Source organism: Entelurus aequoreus, linkage group LG26 (assembly GCF_033978785.1).
Source record: "Entelurus aequoreus isolate RoL-2023_Sb linkage group LG26, RoL_Eaeq_v1.1, whole genome shotgun sequence".
NCBI lineage: Eukaryota > Metazoa > Chordata > Actinopteri > Syngnathiformes > Syngnathidae > Entelurus > Entelurus aequoreus.
In genome coordinates this window covers 17,439,085-17,457,503 of record NC_084756.1, presented here as the reverse complement: position 1 = coordinate 17,457,503, position 18,419 = coordinate 17,439,085, and the positions used below count along the sequence as shown (strand labels likewise).

The 18,419-nt window shown below is 38.7% G+C and overlaps 1 protein-coding gene across 8 annotated transcripts; it reads left to right on the top strand.

The window, feature by feature from the left end:
• Positions 1-928: 928 nt before the first annotated feature.
• Positions 929-18,135, top strand: pdrg1 (p53 and DNA-damage regulated 1). Of its 8 annotated transcripts, none has more exons than XM_062037505.1 (8): positions 929-1,243; positions 5,969-6,041; positions 6,124-6,198; positions 6,268-6,348; positions 11,575-11,653; positions 14,104-14,168; positions 15,047-15,161; positions 17,441-17,622. In XM_062037505.1, exons 1-8 carry the CDS (start codon positions 1,160-1,162, stop codon positions 17,523-17,525), a joined length of 657 nt encoding a protein of 218 aa, XP_061893489.1. In that variant the 5' UTR covers positions 929-1,159; the 3' UTR covers positions 17,526-17,622. The 8 variants fall into 8 exon arrangements, with proteins under 8 accessions (XP_061893489.1, XP_061893487.1, XP_061893488.1 ...); XM_062037506.1 differs by having other exon boundaries at positions 930-1,243; positions 17,597-18,134; XM_062037507.1 differs by having other exon boundaries at positions 930-1,243; positions 17,468-17,540.
• The last annotated feature ends 284 nt before the right edge of the window (positions 18,136-18,419 follow it).

The window sequence follows — 18,419 nt, the reverse complement described above, 5'->3', positions numbered from 1 at the left end:
AATGCATCTTAGCTGTGTACAAACAGAGGGACTCTGTGTGTTCACACTATTTACTGACAATTAAAACATTTTTTTAAGCACTTTACATTTCTTTACATTAAAAGGCTGCACTCATATCCATTTAAACAATTGTTTAGAGATACTTTGGTGTAATTATTCATATTTTTCAGTGCATCCATACACGTGGTGGTGGCGGCAGAATATTGCAAACTTGCATACAGTTACATTATTATACATATTATACATCACATAGTTACAGTTTCTCATTACAGCATGTCTGAACAGGAGTAGGAAGAAGCAGAGCTTATTTAATCGTACCCCTTTTCGTATCATAGCAATTACTAATACATTGAGTACTACTCATTCCGTAACAACAATGAATAAATACATTTAGAAAATTAGACCCCGAAAGGGACAATTGGTAGAAAATGGATGGATGGACAAATTAGTAAGTAAACGAATAAATAGCAATAAATAAAGTTCTTATGAATAAATACTGAAGTTGATTCACATTATGAGATGAATAAGATCTCCTTTTATTATAATGTAAAACATAAAAGGGACAAGCGGTAGAAAATTGATGTATATATACATTTATTGGACCAAAAGTTATATTTTATTAAGAAATCATACATTAATTATTTTTAAAAACTATTTAAAAAAAAATCAAATGTACAGTATAGAATATATCAAAACAATTATAAACAAATACAAGAATTACATATAAATATAATACCTCCCAGATCCTGTAATGACAGTCCATTGTCACCCTGGTGACAGACAGCGACCGTTTTAAAATGTCTCCCTTGATATATAATGTTTGTTTTGTATGTCATTTTCAATATTATATTGTTATTGAAATTAAGATGACTAAAAATAAAAATAAAATGGTAACACGATTGTGCACAAACATAACTGCCGTAAAACAGATGTCGTAAAATAAGTCAACAGGAAGTGACGTCGGGTGCGCCGCGCATGCGCCAACTCGACTATGTTTCCGGTACGGACGATGCGGTGACAAACAAATGTAAAAAAAGAGTATAAAAGACATATATACGATTATCTACGCCTGCTATACATTTATAAAACAAAGGCGTAGTAGAAGAGGAAGTAAACGGTGAACAAGAAGCAAAAGAAGAAAGTATACACCGGATCCCAGATGGACGCGGAGTCTCAGCGAGTAGTGAAGTATTTATCAGAGGTGGAAGAGGCAGCTGAAGATGTCCTTACAACTAAACAACAGGTGGAAATAATATAATTATACTATTCTAGTTCATATGAGCCTTTGACCTTATTTTATGCTAGAACACGATGTAAGTTAAAAATAATAAATTGGCATTTATATATTAGATTTCAACGTGTTTTAGACCATTGATGGTGAATTAAAACTTATTTTTCCTTTTTAACGGTCATTTCATTAAAGTCCACTTTGTTCAGCGACACTTACGTATAATTAGGATGCAACGGCGCAGTTGTCTCTAAAACCATTATTCATCATGTCTAATTTAGAGTAGTTATAATTGTATTCAGGACCGTTGCTAGAAATTCTGGACGAATAATATCGGTGTGGGCCCCTGTTCTGTCGAATTTGGCTGCTTCCTCGAATAAACCTACAAACCCCGTTTCCATATATGAGTTGGGAAATTGTGTTAGATGTAAATATAAACGGAGTGGGAGGGAGCAGGTGGTAGAGGTGAACGGCACCGTGCCCCCCCCCCCCCCTCGGTGAGCTGTGGAGTCCCTCAAGGCAGTATATTGGGACCTTTACTGTTCCTAATATACATTAACGACTTGTCATTGGCACGCGACTGTGAATTGTTTTTGTTTGCGGATGACTCTGCCCTGCTGGTATCCGATAAGGACAAGTCACAGGTGGAGAAAATCCTCAGTGCTGAGCTCTGTAGAACTTGCACCTGGCTCGCTGACAACAAGCTATCCATACACTTGGGTAAAACGGAATCCATCCTGTTTGGGTCCCACATCAACCTTAAGAAAGTCAATGACTTCACTATAAAAGTGGGTGACATTGTTATCACCAGGAAAGATGAGGTCACCTACCTAGGTTCCATTCTAGAGGCTAACCTTTCCTGTGATAAAATGGCAACCAAGGTAATCAGAAAGGTTAATCAACGAACGAGATTTCTCTACAGAATCTCCTCTCTGGTCAACAAAAGCACCATGAGGATTCTGGCGGGAACTCTCGTTCAACCCTTTTTCGATTACGCATGCACCTCCTGGTACCCTAGCACCTCCAAAACCCTCAAATCTAAACTCCAAACATCTCAGAACAAGCTAGTCGGGTTACTTCTAGACCTCCACCCCAGATCCCACCTCACTCCTACCCACTTCTCCAAAGTGGGCTGGCGGAGGACAGGGTTAAACAACTTGCACTGAGCCTAGTCTATAAAATCCACTACACCTCCCTGATACCGAAGTACATGTCAAACTACTTCCTTAATACTTCCTTAACGTAAATGACCGCCATAACCACAACACCAGGGGGAGCTCCACTAACCATGTTAAACCCAGATTCCGAACTAACAAAGGTCTTAACTCATTCTCTTTCTATGCCACATCAATGTGGAATGCGCTCCCAACAGGTATAAAAGAAAGGGCATCTCTATCCTCCTTCAAAACCGCAATAAAAGTTCACCTCCAGGCAGCTACAACCCTAAACTAACACCCTCCCCGGATTGCTAATAATCAAATGTAAACAATCAAATGCAGATACTTTTTCTTATGCCTTCTGATCTCTCTCTCTCTCTCTCTCTCTCTCTCTCTCTCTCTCTCTCTCTCTCTCTCTCTCTCTCTCTCTCTCTCTCTCTCTCTCTCTCTCTCTCTCTCTCTCTCTCTCTCTCTCTCTCTCTCTCTCTCTCTCTCTCTCTATGTCCACTACTTGCTGTCCATATCCTACCCCCCCTCCACACCCCTGATTGTAAATAATGTAAATAATTCAATGTGATTATCTTGTGTGATGACTGTATTATGATGATAGTATATATGATAGTATATGTCTGTATCATGAATCAATTTAAGTGGACCCCGACTTAAACAAGTTGAAAAACTTATTCGGGTGTTACCATTTAGTGGTCAATTGTACGGAATATGTACTTCACTGTGCAACCTACTAATAAAAGTCTCAATCAATCAATCAAAGAGTACAATGATTTGCAAATCCTTTTCAACCCATATTCAATTGAATGCACTACAAAGACAAGATATTTGATGTTCAAACCATAAACTTTATTTATTTTTTGCAAATAATAATTAACTTAGAATTTCATGGCTGCAACACGTGCCAAAGTAGTTGGGAAAGGGCATGTTCACCACTGTGTTACATGGCCTTTCCTTTTAACAACACTCAGTAAACGTTTGGGAACTGAGGAGACACATTTTTTAAGATTCTCAGGTGGAATTCTTTCCCATTCTTGCTTGATGTACAGCTTAAGTTGTTCAACAGGCCGGGGGTCTCCGTTGTGGTATTTTAGGCTTCATAATGCGCCACACATTTTCAATGGGAGACAGGTCTGGACTACAGGCAGGCCAGTTTAGTACCCGCACTCTTTTACTATGAAGCCACGTTGATGTAACACGTGGCTTGGCATTGCCTTGCTGAAATAAGCAGGGGCGTCCATGGTAACGTTACTTGGATGGCAACATATGTTGCTCCAAAACCTGTATGTACCTTTCAGCATTAATGGCGCCTTCACAGATGTGTAAGTTACCCATGTCTTGGGCATTAATACACCCCCATACCATCACAGATGCTGGCTTTTCAACTTTGCGCCTATAACAATCCGGATGATTATTTTCCTCTTTGGTCCGGAGGACACGACGTCCACAGTTTCCAAAAAAAATTTGAAATGTGGACTCGTCAGACCACAGAACACTTTTCCACTTTGTATCAGTCCATCTTAGATGAGCTCGGGCCCAGCGAAGCCGACGGCGTTTCTGGGTGTTGTTGATAAACGGTTTTCGCCTTGCATAGGAGAGTTTTAACTTGCACTTACAGATGTAGCGACCAACTGTAGTTACTGACAGTGGGTTTCTGAAGTGTTCCTGAGCCCATGTGGTGATATCCTTTACACACTGATGTTGATGGAGTACAGCCTGAGGGATCGAAGGTCACGGGCTTAGCTGCTTACGTGCAGTGATTTCTCCAGATTATCTGAGCCCTTTGATGATATTACTGACCGTAGATGGTGAAATCCCTAAATTCCTTGCAATAGCTGGTTGAGAAAAGTTTTTCTTAAACTGTTCAACAATTTGCTCACGCATTTGTTGACAAAGTGGTGACCCTCGCCCCATCCTTGTTTGTGAATGACTGAGCATTTCATGGAATCTACTTTTATACCCAATCATGGCACCCACCTGTTCCCAATTTGCCTGTTCACCTGTGGGATGTTCCAAATAAGTGTTTGATGAGCATTCCTCAATTTTATCAGCATTTATTGCTACCTTTCCCAACTTCTTTGTCACGTGTTGCTGGCATCAAATTCTAAAGTTAATGATTATTTGCAAAAAAAAAACTGTTTATTAGTTTGAACATCAAATATGTTGTCTTTGTACCATATTCAACTGAATATGGGTTGAAAATGATTTGCAAATCATTGTATTCTGTTTATATTTACATCTAACACAATTTCCCAACTCATATGGAAACGGGGTTTGTATAAGTAGCTTTCTCACGCTATAATTGTGGACATGCATACTGGAAGAAGATCCAATGAAAGAAATTTAATTTAAAATCACCACTTACTTGTAGGGCCGGGCGATATGGACGAAAAAGTATATCTCGATATATTTTTACTTTTAAACTGGATATTCGATATATATCTCTATATATTTTCCGGTGAAAATATTTATATAAAGAATTTTGAGCGATATTCACTGAAATTGAAGTGAATGACAACTGTACTGTAAACACTTTTATAAACCCAGTTAGTCAAGATGGGTATTAACAGCACAGAAAATAAACTGTTTAAGTAGCACAGAATTACATAACATAAATAAAATAGAAAAATATTATTTCTACGTACAATAAATAACATAGCTGTGCAAATAATACAAAATGTATCAAACTCAGATACAAAATACATTTGCAGGCAGGCACTTTTTAATTCCCAGTGGACGATGTAATGGACTGTCACACACGTACGGTTCTGGTCAGCGCCAAGTAAGTGACTTGACTTAATTGTGCGGCTATGATCTTCCTCACTTCGCCATACATTTTTGGCAGCATTTCTCGTGCGAAATATGCCCGGCTTGGCAACTGGAGAAAAGTTTTGATTTGGGCTTACATGGTAAACAACTCAAATGAATGTTTTATCCAGATGCATACATTTGTCCAAATGTGGCCAAGTAGACACATTGTGGGTTTCCTGGATGTTGTCTACATCGCTAAAAGAAAAATCTAAGGAAGAGAGTCCCTCTGCCAACTTCCACTAGTTTTTTAAATATATAAATCGCCCGCTTGAAAATTCCCTCTTCTCTCTCGTCATTTGACCAACCAATCATGGATGTTCTTATACGTGCAAGCACATCTTGGAAGGAGGAAGGGGGTGGGGGTTTAGTAGGTCATGGAGTGTTGAGAGGAAGTGGGAAGCGGGGGAGAACAAGGAACACAACAAATAAGCGGTGTTTGGTCATTTTAACGTGAAATAAATTATATCGATATTACGATCTTTTCTTAATTCATATCTTGTTTAAAAATATATCGATATATCTTACAAACTTGATATATCGCCCAGACCTACTTACCTGTACACGAGGCAGCTGCTTTTTGTTCGAGTTTTCAATGAGTATTAACCAGGGCTGGGCCGATGATACAATATCAATATATATCGACCGACCCCTGAATCATACCTATAATTAAAGCAACAACATTTGAAACTTTTTTCTAATTAATTGATTAATTGTTGTAGCCATATTCATGTGACCTGTTGTGTTGCGTGCGTTTGCGTTTAAGATGGTTGACCTGGACATGAAGAGAAACAAGAACAGAGAAGCACTCAATGCCTTGAAAGATGAAACATGTTCAGGTTAGTGGTCCTTTGTCTTTCAACTGGACATAAAAGATGTCACACCCTTAATGCTCAATTTCCGAGTTGTTGTCCCTTGCAGAAAAAGTGAAGGTTTGTTTTGGAAACATGTTCATCAAATTCCCCAAGTCCAAAGCAAGAGAAGTCATCCAGAAAGGTAAAGTGTGAACTGTAAATTGTCTTGGTGTTCATACGAGATGGAGAGCTTTTGGTTTCTCATCTGCAGACCAGGAAGTGCTGGACAAGGAACTCAATAAGCTTCACACCACACTAAAAGCTAAAGTCAACGAGCTCAATGAGATGCAAGGTAAGAACAGTAAACAACAAGATCTCCAGTAAGTCAGCGCTCACACTTCCTTTGAACGGTTTTATTACGTTTTCTCAAGCTGTAATGTGGAGGTAAATATTTACCCATATATATATTATGATACCTCCCCAAAATGAAATACCGTATTTTCCGGACCATAGGGCGCACCGGGTTATAAGGCGCACTGCCAATAAATGGTCTATTTTTGATCTTTTTTCATATATAAGACGCACCGGATTATAGGGCACATTAAAGGAGTCATACTATTATTATTTTTTTCTAAATGTAAAAGACTTCCTTGTGGTCTACATAACATGTAATGGTGGTTCTTTGGTCAAAATGTTGCATAGATGATGTTTTACAGATCATCTTCAAGCCGCTTTCTGACAGTCGCTTCAGGATGCGCCGTTTTGTGGACGGTCTTATTTATGTGGCTCACCTTCGATAGCGTCTTTTCTCCGTCATCTTTGTTGTAGCGTGCAAGAACGGGAGTGGAAGAAGTGTCAAAAGATGGAGTTAACTGTTTTAATGACATTCAGACTTTACTTCTATCAATAACGGAGCAGCATCTCCTCATCCGGAAACAACAACACCGGAAATGTGTCCCGTGAAAAACCGTCCGACCAGAACTCTCTAATAACTAAAGTTCCTTGGGTGAATAATGTAAACTCACTACAACGGTATGTTTTAGCGCTTTCATGGCGAGTCTACTGACAGATATAAGTAAGAACTTTACACTACTTTATATTAGAAATGGCAACAGCGAAGAATGAATTTCCCATAACAAGAAGATCGAGAAAAAGAAGAAGCTAATCGACTACGGTATCGGTACGGACTACAAAGGCAGGCACATGCAATTTTTCAGGATTTATGCAGAACCCAAATACAGATCAGCAGGTACCGGAAGGTAAGAAAAGTTGCTTTTGCATAACATTGCGAAACATATGCCAGATAATCTGTCTTACCTTATACGCCACACCATAATAATACTCCTATGTTGAAGCACATCAAGCGGAGCGGCTTCATAGCTTACCAAAGTCGTACTAAAACATGTTGCTAGATTTTTGAGCGCCGTGTGTAATGTTCTATATTTTCAATGGAACATATAAAATGTTGGTGTTGTTTACTTGAGTCATACTGCCATCATAGTGCAGTCTACACGTATCTCTTATGTTTGACTGCCATCTACTGGTCACACATCATTACACCATGTACCAAATGAAATTGCTTCGAGGTCGGTAAGCAAAACCAGATTTATTCCGTACGTTAGGCGCACCGGGTTAGGCGCACTGTCGAGTTTTGAGGAAAAAAAGGATTTTAAGTGCGTCTTATAGTCCGGAAAATACGCTACTATTGAGAAACAGATCATATTTATTTATCAATGAATGAGAACACTAATACTGAAAGATCCCTCTACCTCTCACGCCTCTCCAAGAGAACTCAATTTTAACTCCCCCCCGCCCCAATATAAATACTGTTGACGACCAGATCATATTTATTTAATATTGAATAAAGACAATAATACTTGAAGTACCTGATGTCTCTCACGCACCCCCCTCAAAAGAAAATCATTTTTTCACACCTCTCTGTAATTGAAATACAATTGAGAACCAGATCATATTTATTTATTCATTCCCCTGTTTCTCACGCCCCTCCAAGAGGACAGCATTTTGTAATACCCCCAAATACTATTGACTATATGAATAAAGACACTATTTGAGAAGTACTGCACTTAGTACTGCAACTTAGCAGCTTTTTATAGCAAAGACTATCATTCTTCTACCACTAAAATCACTGAACAAATATGTTTGTTTACCCTTAACCACTTGCATATATTTGTACTTTTTCACATTTTGATTTGCTATTATATTTTTTAAATTCAGCTTACCAAACATGTCTTTTATAATGTATGTCTTTATTTGTTATGTGGACTTGATGAAAACTGGTGCACTTTAAATGAAGCTGCTAAAATACTGTAACTTGACTGCCCACTGATTTGTAACTCAAATACCTTGTATATATTGTACTTGTATTTTTAATCCTGTATAATTTTAATTGTGGATGTTATTGCGCCATAAAAGGACTACAGATGGAAATTAGCATGGTGCTAAATCTGGTTCAGCCATCTTCTTAATGTAACTCCACATTGTCCTTCAAATAAACAAATACAAACAAACAAGAAGCAGGGAGAGTCCACAAACATACAGTAGTTGCGTTTCCATTACAGTTTTTCGCAAAATGAAAGCAATATTTCTAAAATTTTCGACAAAGTACTTGTGCAATTTGTAGGTGTTTTATGTCATGAGCCGTAATTCTCGTAAAATCTCATCCGGCGAAGACTCCACTTTTAGGAACATATTGCAGCCACAGCTGTTGCGGTGCTGTCATTAGATGACAAAGGCAGCGGGTGATCGCTCAAAGGCAACGTCCTTACGGCACCCCTTGACATTGTTCGAGCATGTGGGTCTCTCCAAGCCTGCGGCTCTCTCTCCGGCCGACCGATCGGAAGCGAGACAAGACAAGACAACCCGTCTGTCCCAGTTGTCCTGCGTTGGTGTTTATATGTGACCAGCTGTAAATGCGAAAAAAGTGTTTCCATCATGCTTTTGCGGAACATTTCAATATCGAAACGCCTCAAAAAACACCTCATGAGAGCGCAAAAAAGTTTTAGCGTTATTTGAGATTTTTTTTTAAATATGGGTGTTTCTATTACCAGTTTCTTATTGTGATATTTAGGTTTTGCGCATTTCTAGGGGTAATGGAAACGCAAAGTGTGGTAGCATTGCGCCCCCTCTCCCCTCCCCCAGAGAGTCCACCCAGATCATTTTGTTTATAATAATGACTAGAATTGAAGTTTAACAATTCATTCTACAACACAGAAGTAAGTACAAACAATAGAAATGGCAGCACACATACAGTCATGGCCAAAAATATTGGCACCCCTGCATTTCTGTCAGATAATGCACCTGTCAAGATCCGTGGCCCGGATCATGTTTTGTTTAGGTTTTGTTCTGTTAGTTTTGGACTCCCTCAGTTCCTGTTTTGTGCACCCCTGGGTTTGTTTTGCTTACCATGGGTGCTGATTGGTTTCAGCTGCCTCTGATTAGTGTCCGTGTATGCTCACCTGCTGCCGGGCACTAATCAGAGAGCTTTTTATTCACTTTGCTCGTCACACACTGTCTGGTTTCGTTGTTTGCTGTATGCAACTGTTACGTTTGGTTATTCCTGTTTCCTAATTCATGATTCCGGTGCTAAGTTGTTACCTTAGCTTCCCGTGTGTTCGGCATGCGTTCCTTTTGTTTGTTTCCTGCCTGTTTGTACTGTGTATGATTTATGGACAATAAATCATATTTCTACCTGAACGCTTCGTCCGGAGTTCCGTCTGCATCCCGGGAGAACAACCCACGCAGTAAGATGCGACCCCCACGTGACAGCACCACTTCTCCCAGAAAATTGTTGAAGTTACAAATGCTTTGGTATTCACATGTTTATTTCTTTTGTTTGCATTGAAACAAAATGAAAAACACCCCAAAAAAGCCAAATCTGATATTATTTTACACAGAACTCCAAAAATGGACTGGACAAAATGATCAGCACCTTTTCAAAATTGTAAGAAATAGTTGTATTCTAAGCATGTGACGCTCCTTTAATTTGTAATTAAACTCACCTGTAACAAGTAACTGGTGCTGGCAACATAAAAATCACACTTGCAGCCAGTTAAAATGGAGAAAAGTTGACTCTACCCTTGTGTTGTGTGTACCACACTCAGCATAGAGAAAAGAAACAGGAGCAAATAACTCAGAAGATTTGAGAACCAAGATTGTGGGGTAGCGGGGGGTGCTGGAGCCTATGTCAGCTTGTAATTTCAACAATTTTCTGGGAGAAGTGGTGCATTATCTGACAGAAATGCAGGGGTGCCTATATTTTTGGCCATGACTGTAGCAGCACTGTGAGAGAATGAACCAAGCTAGCTAAAGGTCGAAGCAGTGTCTAAAATGGACACAGTCATCATCTGCTTTTGTCCGCCTTGGTTGCTATACCTTTGCAAAGATCGAAAATAAAAGTTAACGTAACGTGTGCGAAGGACACTCACCCCCTTCTTTGCTCTCCGGAAACTAAATGAGATGCAATGTGTGTGTATTTGCAAGGATAGAAACACAGGGTGCATTCATGTTATGTCCCTAAACATAATGTATAAGACAAGATCTGATGTATAGTTCACCCTGTCCAAAGGTGGGAAAATATTCCTCTAACACAGTGGTTCTTAACCTGGGTTCGATCGAACCCTAAGAGTTCGGTGAGTTGGCTCAGGGGTTCGGCGGAGGTCAAAACACACCCGACTCATTGTGTAAATAAAAACTTTTCCCTATCGGCGTATTACGGATACGGCAACAGCAGAAGTCACACTGATTTGCAGGTGTGTAATTTGTTGTGAGTTTATGCACTGAGTTGGTTTTGTTCTTTGAACAAGGTAATGTTCATACATGGTTCATTTTGTGCACCAGTAATAGAACATGGTAACACTTTAGAATGGGGAACATATTCACCATTAATTAGTTGCTTATTAACATGCAAATTAGTAACATATTGGCTCTTAACTAGTCATTATTAAGTACTTATTAATGCCTTATTCGGCATGGTCTTATTATAACCCTAACCCTCTAACCCTGGCCCTAACCAAATAACTCTAAATTAAGTCTTTGTTACTTAGAATATGTTCCCCTAGTATCCAAAAAACTCTAAATTAAGTCTTTGTAATTTACAATATGTTCCCCATACTAAAGTGTTACCAAAAACATATAACTGTGTCTTGAATTAGAAAAAAAAAACATTTTATTTTTCACTAAAGAAAGATTCGGTGAATGCGCATATGAAACTGGTGGGTTTCGGTACCTCCAACAAGGTTAAGAACCACTGCTCTAACAGGAGCAAAGTTACTGTAGTTCCTAGGCATGTTGACGTTACAATCAAACATATTCTAATGGATACAATTCACCAGTTGGTCACATCATGAACAATATAAAACAAACCCTATCCAAAATCTAAAGTCACCACATTGAAATATATCACTTTCAAAGAGGAGTTAGCTTGTTTGCATGGATTAGTGAATAGATCAAGTGCACTGTTGAAGCTAATATTTCACAGTCCTTAGACCAAACAAATCTGAGCAGATGTGCCAAGTCCTCGTCTGCTATCAAGTGACTGATGTCTTTTCTGTTTTTGTAGGGAAACCTGAGCTGAGAGGCTACAAGCTTTCACCTCTGTCCACCGACGAAATGAAAGCCATTAATAGTCTTTTAAAGAGGTGACCATGACATCCTCGAACTGACTTGCTGTTTTTCATTCACATCCTGATCATGACTGTTTTCTTAAAGACTCTCTGTAATCAAGTATTCATGTACATAGAGCAGGCAAAACAAGTACACGGGTACCTCGGTTTTTCGTATTAATATCTTACAAAATGTTAAATGAAAAAAACGAATCGTACAAAATCCAAAGTGATTTTTCCCATAAGAAATCACTTGAATTCAATCAGTGTTCTAGACACCCAAATATATTTTATAAAACATAATGTTAGATTTACATGCATCAAATTTGAAATACATATAAATGATTAATTAAATGTATTAGTGAACATTTAACATCACTTGTATCTTTTATTGAAGATTCTTGTTAGCAAAGACGGCGATGAGTGGAGAGGTAGAGAAGAGCCACTTCACTACAAGTTATCTCTTGAACTCCATAGTGCTTCTCACCTTCTTTATCAAAGTGCTGGCACACACAACTTTCTTTGCCCCATGGTGGATTATTTTACAGTTGTACTCAATAAATATAAAAGTACAGAAACTGAGTCCCCGGTGCGTGGAATTCTTTGTTCGGATTCTCCATTCCACAGACTCATATGCAGGCTAACAGACTTGTTTTACACAATCTGACCAAGACAGTATACTAAAACCCGGGCAACATTTTTGTCAAAAACTGAATCATACAAAAATATATTTTTTAATGTTTGTTTTTTTCATTTTTAGAATGTCATGCATTTTTTGTTATAATTTTAGTGATCATGGCTTACAGTTTTTGAAAACCACAACTTTTCTCAGATTTTGATTTCAAGGTCTTCATAAATCATAATAATCCAAACTACATCAAAAATAGGCTTAAAATGTCATGAGTTGGAATAATTGAACCTTTGCATGATATTCACATTTTTGTAGTTTCACCTGTACATTACCATATACTGTATATTCTTCCAGCATTACAACTTATATGACTGGTTTAGTGCGACAAACTAGTCTGAAGTGCTAACAGCGGATATTACTATTATTGTTTACACTCAGAACAGCCATCTTTAAAAGTCAACTACGGGGTGGTGAGGACTATCCGACTTTACCTGTATGAATTCCGACCTTTTCCATTCTTTTAGAATATCAGAGGAGGTTTACATATTCTTCGACAGTAAGCTGCTTCCCCTGAGACTTAGATTCTGTACCGGAAGCCCTCGAAAACGCAGAACGTTTGTACGACATCGTAAGACTTAAAATCAATTTAAATGCAGTGTCTACACAGAAACACTACAGTACTGCTAATGGTGCGTTCCATTAACCTCGGAAGTTGGAAGTCGAAGCTGAGAAAGACATAACCTGAGTTAATGACGTACCAGTTACAAAATTGGATATCAATATGGCCACAACCATGAAAGCTATTATTGGGCTTTCCTTATCTGAATATAAACAACTTATGGACAAATATGCACTCCTGCGACCTTCACACATGGTGGATTTATTATAATTCTTCCTTAGCATTTTTTTAACTCCCAAACCGTTCATCCGATTGATCCCGTTCAAGCGTCAAAACGTTCAGCGCTTTCAGGACATGCGGGCTCATTCAACAAATGTTTCCAAATATTACAGATTTTACAGTAAATCATAATTTTCATGTTTTTTTGCCCTTTTTTTCTTTCAACTACTCCCTCCACATTTTTCAACTAATTCAATCCATTCCACCATTAAAACATTCATCTTGATTACGACAATAAAACTTGGTCTTTTTTTTAACCCCCCAAAAATCCCAGTTTTTACAGTATTCATGATTTTCCTAAATATTGGACAATACAATTGGGACTCATCCCACCGTTCCTCACTTACAATTGCCTTTTTTCTCCCTGAAAATAACCTTGAAGGCAAGTAAATACTCAACATGATCTTAAAACATATTTAAACACATTTAGTCTGAAATGAGAAAAAATGCAATACTTACGCAGGAATGCATTCTGGGTAAAGATGTCATTTTGATCTATTGCATTAAAGTTTAACATTGGCAGCCACCTTTGTCTCTCTATTAATAATCACTTTATTGGCTCATTTGCAGTATGTTAATGTTAGTTTATTTAAGTACTATAACTTAATTTTTTTTGTGCTATAGTAATATACTTTATTGGGAACTTCGCATTTAAGTAATCATGTTTAGGTTAATATATATCAGCAACATATGCTATGGTGCAGTGTGTCATGTAGGTGATATGGATTCAAGCACAAGATGGATCTCCTGTATCAGTGTAAGTTATGGTATCAACTTGTTTTTCTCTAAATGTTGGCTGGTATGCAAGTAAATGTTTCATACAATCAGGTATCATATTCTATTGTAAAGTAAGATGTTCATTTATCCCCAAAAATGTGTACAAATGTTCTGTTGCAGCAAAGATCTCGGTGTAATCAATCAATTCAACAATTGAATCTCTCCCTTTAACAACAAAAGTCTGGACGTCATCTTGACCGCTGGGATGTTTGGCCGAATGGATAACACATCTGCCTTTCACCCAGGTAATGTGGGTTTAAGTCCTGGAGGGTCCAAATGCATAAATATTTTTTATATGATTTTACATCTTTGAGTCATATAGTTTAAAGTCAACTTTTACGACATACATTTATCATTTCTATAGACAGAGTACATTTCAGTTTACTTTCCGATCTTCAACATTAAATCGATTTCAACATTGAAATAATTTTCTACTATTAAAGTATTTCAATATTAAACATTTTTCACCTTCTATATAGTCCACTAGCATTTCAACCAGCATTCTTCAATTATGTAAACATTCCTGAACATATTTTATTGTAAAAAATACGTTCTCCTCAGTTCCCAAACGTTTAGTGAGTGTTGTTAAAAGGAAAGGCCATGTAACACAGTGGTAAAAATGCCCCTGTGCCAACTTTTTTTATCGTGTCTTTGCAGTCTATTCAATTGAATATAAGTTGAAAAGGATTTGCAAATCATTGTATTCTGTTTTTATTTACCATTACACAACGTGCCAACTTCACTGGTTTTGGGGTTTGTATATTATATATGTATGTTTAGGTGTATATATGTATATATACATGTATGTAGTCTCTCTCTCTCTAATTTTGTTATGCAGTTGTGCCTGTGTCATAGCTTAGGCACACTCTGTTAATGATATAGATACACATTTTTTTGATATATTGCAATTAATTAAAAATAAGAACATGTATAATATTGGATCCTTTATTTGTATTATACACATTACTCCTTTTACATAAATATTTGATTTTGGTATGATATTTGCATTTTTGCTTGCGTCATACCTTTGCTATATGTTGGTGTTGACAATGCGGATTAAAGCTCGATGATGAGCTTGCCTTCATCGTCACTGCTGCTGGTGTCTTCTGTGTACTCCTGGCAGCTCGGCAAAGGTCTTGCTCCCCCGGACCAGCATTCGGCCGCTGGATCCACCAAAAAGACCGTGTGGCGTTGGCCGGCGTCTCCGTGAGAGTGGATGCTCTGCAACGAGCTTTCAGGTGCAGCTTGGTCTTGGTCATCAGTTCTTGGTCGCAGTAACGTCTTAGCTTGGTTCACACTTGTACCTTCTAAAAGGTTATTTTCTCCTGTCAAAGTATGGCGTGGACTGAAGTCACCACATAGACAAACGTGGCCGATGTCTGTGGACTGCTGGGTTTTGGCAACAGTCGAGGGATTTGGTGTCTGTGGAGAAGTTTGCAATTCAGATTTGACAAAAAAACAAGACGCCGTGTTATCGTCCACATTAGGGCTTGGCTTTTCAGCGGACGTGGTTTCATTCTGGTCTTGTAATATCTGCGTTAGCCTGGCGTTGGCCTCACTTTGTACCAAAGATTGTGTCGATTCGACAGACACGGCCAGACTTGAATGCATTTCTTGCAGGTTTGGTTGCTCCGACAAAGAATCGCTGTGCATTTCTAATGTTCGCTGTGGAAACTCCGAAGGCTTGACATGAAAGTTCCTATGGAAATCAGCATTGTTAGCCGTGTTTGTAGCTCGCTGACGCTCTTGTCCAGAGATTCCACCGTGCTGTTCTGCGAGCTCGGACTCCACCTTGACCGCCGCCTCTCGTTCCTGTTTATACAAAATTAAACACAGGTGTAATGTCACCATAACCCTGTGATATCTCATCTAACTGAATATTTATGTACAAAACCCAAAATCAGGGAAGTTGGCACGTTGTGTAAATGGTAAATAAAAACAGAATACCATGAAGCAAATCCTTTTCAACTTATATTCAATTAAATAGACTGCAAAGACAAGATATTTAACATTCGAACTAGAAAAACTTAATTTTTTGCAAATATTAGCTCATTTGGAATTTGATGCCTGCAACATGTTTCAAAAAAGATGGCACCTGTCGCAAAAAAGACTGAGAAAGTTGAGGAATGCTCATCGAACACTTATTGGGAACATCGCACAGGTGAACAGGTGGGTGCCATGATTGGGTATAAAAGCAGCTTCCATGAAATGCTCAGTCATTCACAAACAAGGATGGGGCGAGGGTCACCACTTTGTCAACAAATGTGTGAGCAAATAGTCGAACAGTTTAGGAACAACATTTCTCAACGAGCTATTGCAAGGAATTTAGGGATTTCACCATCAACGGTCCGTAATATCATCAAAAGGTTCGGAGAATCTGGAGAAATCACTGCATGTAAGCAATGATATTACGGACCTTCTATCCTTCAGGCGGTACTGCATTAAAAAGCGACATCAGTGTGTAAAGGATATCACCACATGGGCTCAGGAACACTTCAGAAAACCACTGTCAGTAACTATAGTTCGTCGCTACATCTGTAAGTGCAAGTTAAAACTCTCCTATGCGAAGCCAAAGCCATTTATCAACAACACCAAGAAACGCCGCCGGCTTCGCTGGGCCCAAGCTCATGTAAGATGGACTGATGGAAAGTGGAAATGTGTTCTGTGGTCTGATGAGTCCACATTTTAAAAAAATTTTGGAAACTGTGGACGTCGTGTCCTCCGGAACAAAGAGGAAAAGAACCATCCGGATTGTTATAGGCGCAAAGTTGAAAAGCCAGCATCTGTGATGGTATGGGGGTGTATTAGTACCCAAGGCATGGGTAACTTACACATCTGTGAAGGCACCATTAATGCTGAAAGGTACATACAGGTTTTGGAGCAACATATGTTGGCATCCAAGCAACGTTATTATGGACGCCCCTGCTTATTTCAGCAAGACAATGCCAAGCCACGTGTTACAACAGCACGGCTTCATAGTAAAAGAGTGCGGGTGCTAGACTGGCCTGCCTGTAGTCCAGACCTGTCTCCCATTGAAAATGTGTGGCGCAATATGAAGCCTAAAATACCACAACGAAGACCCCCGGACTGTTGAACAACTTAAGCTGTACATCAAGCAAGAATGGGAAAGAATTCCACCTGAAAAGCTTCAAAAATGTGTCTCCTCAGTTTCCAAACGTTTACTGAGTATTGTTAAAAGGAAAGGCCATGTAACACAGTGGTAAAAATGCCCCTGTGACAACTTTTTTGCAATGTGTTGCTGCCGTAAAATTCCAAGTTAATTATTTGAAGAAAAAAATAATAATTGAAGTTTCTCAGTTCGAACATTAAATATCTTGTCTTTGCAGTATATTCAAATGAATATAAGTTGAAAAGGATTTGCAAATCATTGTATTCTGTTTTTATTTACCATTTACACAACGTGCCAACTTCACTGGTTTTGTAGGTTTAGAGAACAAATACATTTTCATCAACAAAAATACCTTATTGACAGTATCTTCTGTGTGTCTGCAATTAGACACAGCTGTCCTCCACTGTCTTGCAGGCAATGTTTTGACTTCAATCCTCTTCTGTCCTCTTCTGTCTCCTGTGTCACCCCCTGACATGTCCACATATCGGTGGTTTGCGTCTGGGCTGTCAAATCTTCTCCATCCTGCGCTCTCCGGTCCTTCAGAGGTGTCTCGCTCACGTGTCAGCTGTTTCGTCTGGGATGGACAGACCTCCATGTTGGTTCCCCTCACGTGCCCTAAAGTACGATAACACATGGAAATATATTTGTCAACAAAATACATGCGTGCATATGTGGTAAATTCCTATTTTTCATATGCCTTGAACCCTGCGGCTTATAAAACGGCGCAGCTAATTTATGGATTTTTCTGTGCTGAACGCCTCAATGCAAATAATTTTCATAAAACACATGCAATGACACTGAAAATGTTTGTGCTATGGCGCCATCTTTTGGACGAGTTCGCTCACTGCAAGTGCTGCTGAGCGAATGTCGACAGTGCTTCTTGCGGTTTATTGCTTTGAACCAGAAGTACAAGTGCTGCTCTGTCTTCTAATCGTTAATAGCGTTTCTACTCGTGTGGATTCTTCATTTATCACTCCAAGTAACATTTGTAAGATTTACAGTACAACTAAAACAATTCATACTTACAACAATGTCTCATGTGGAGTGTTTTTTGTGCATTGTACGTGCTATTGTATTGTAATGAAGCTAGCGTTGTCACACGTTTACAAGTGTCTGTATAAGTATTATTAACTTAAGACTGGCGTTCTTTTTGTGTTGTTCCAGTTTCACAAATTCCTCAGAAAATTCACCAAAACGTCACTGTGGACTTATTGAATTATTTTAGATGGTTGGAGAGCTAGCTTCCGCAGCTCGTGGGTCCATGAGGATGACTTCTGTTTTGTTTGTCAGCCGTTTTACTGCCGTGTTACGGACACCGTTTGGAAACAATTAAGGTATGTAAATAAACATGGGTCAAATGCAGAGG

Excerpts from the sequence above, each read along its gene's own strand:
- pdrg1 (XM_062037503.1), top strand. The coding sequence starts at position 1,160 with ATGGACGCGGAGTCTCAGCGAGTAGTGAAGTATTTATCAGAGGTGGAA. Across the intron at positions 1,244-5,968 it reads TCCTTACAACTAAACAACAG|ATGGTTGACCTGGACATGAA; the intron begins GTGGAAATAATA and ends TTTGCGTTTAAG. Across the intron at positions 6,199-6,267 it reads AAGAGAAGTCATCCAGAAAG|ACCAGGAAGTGCTGGACAAG; the intron begins GTAAAGTGTGAA and ends TCTCATCTGCAG.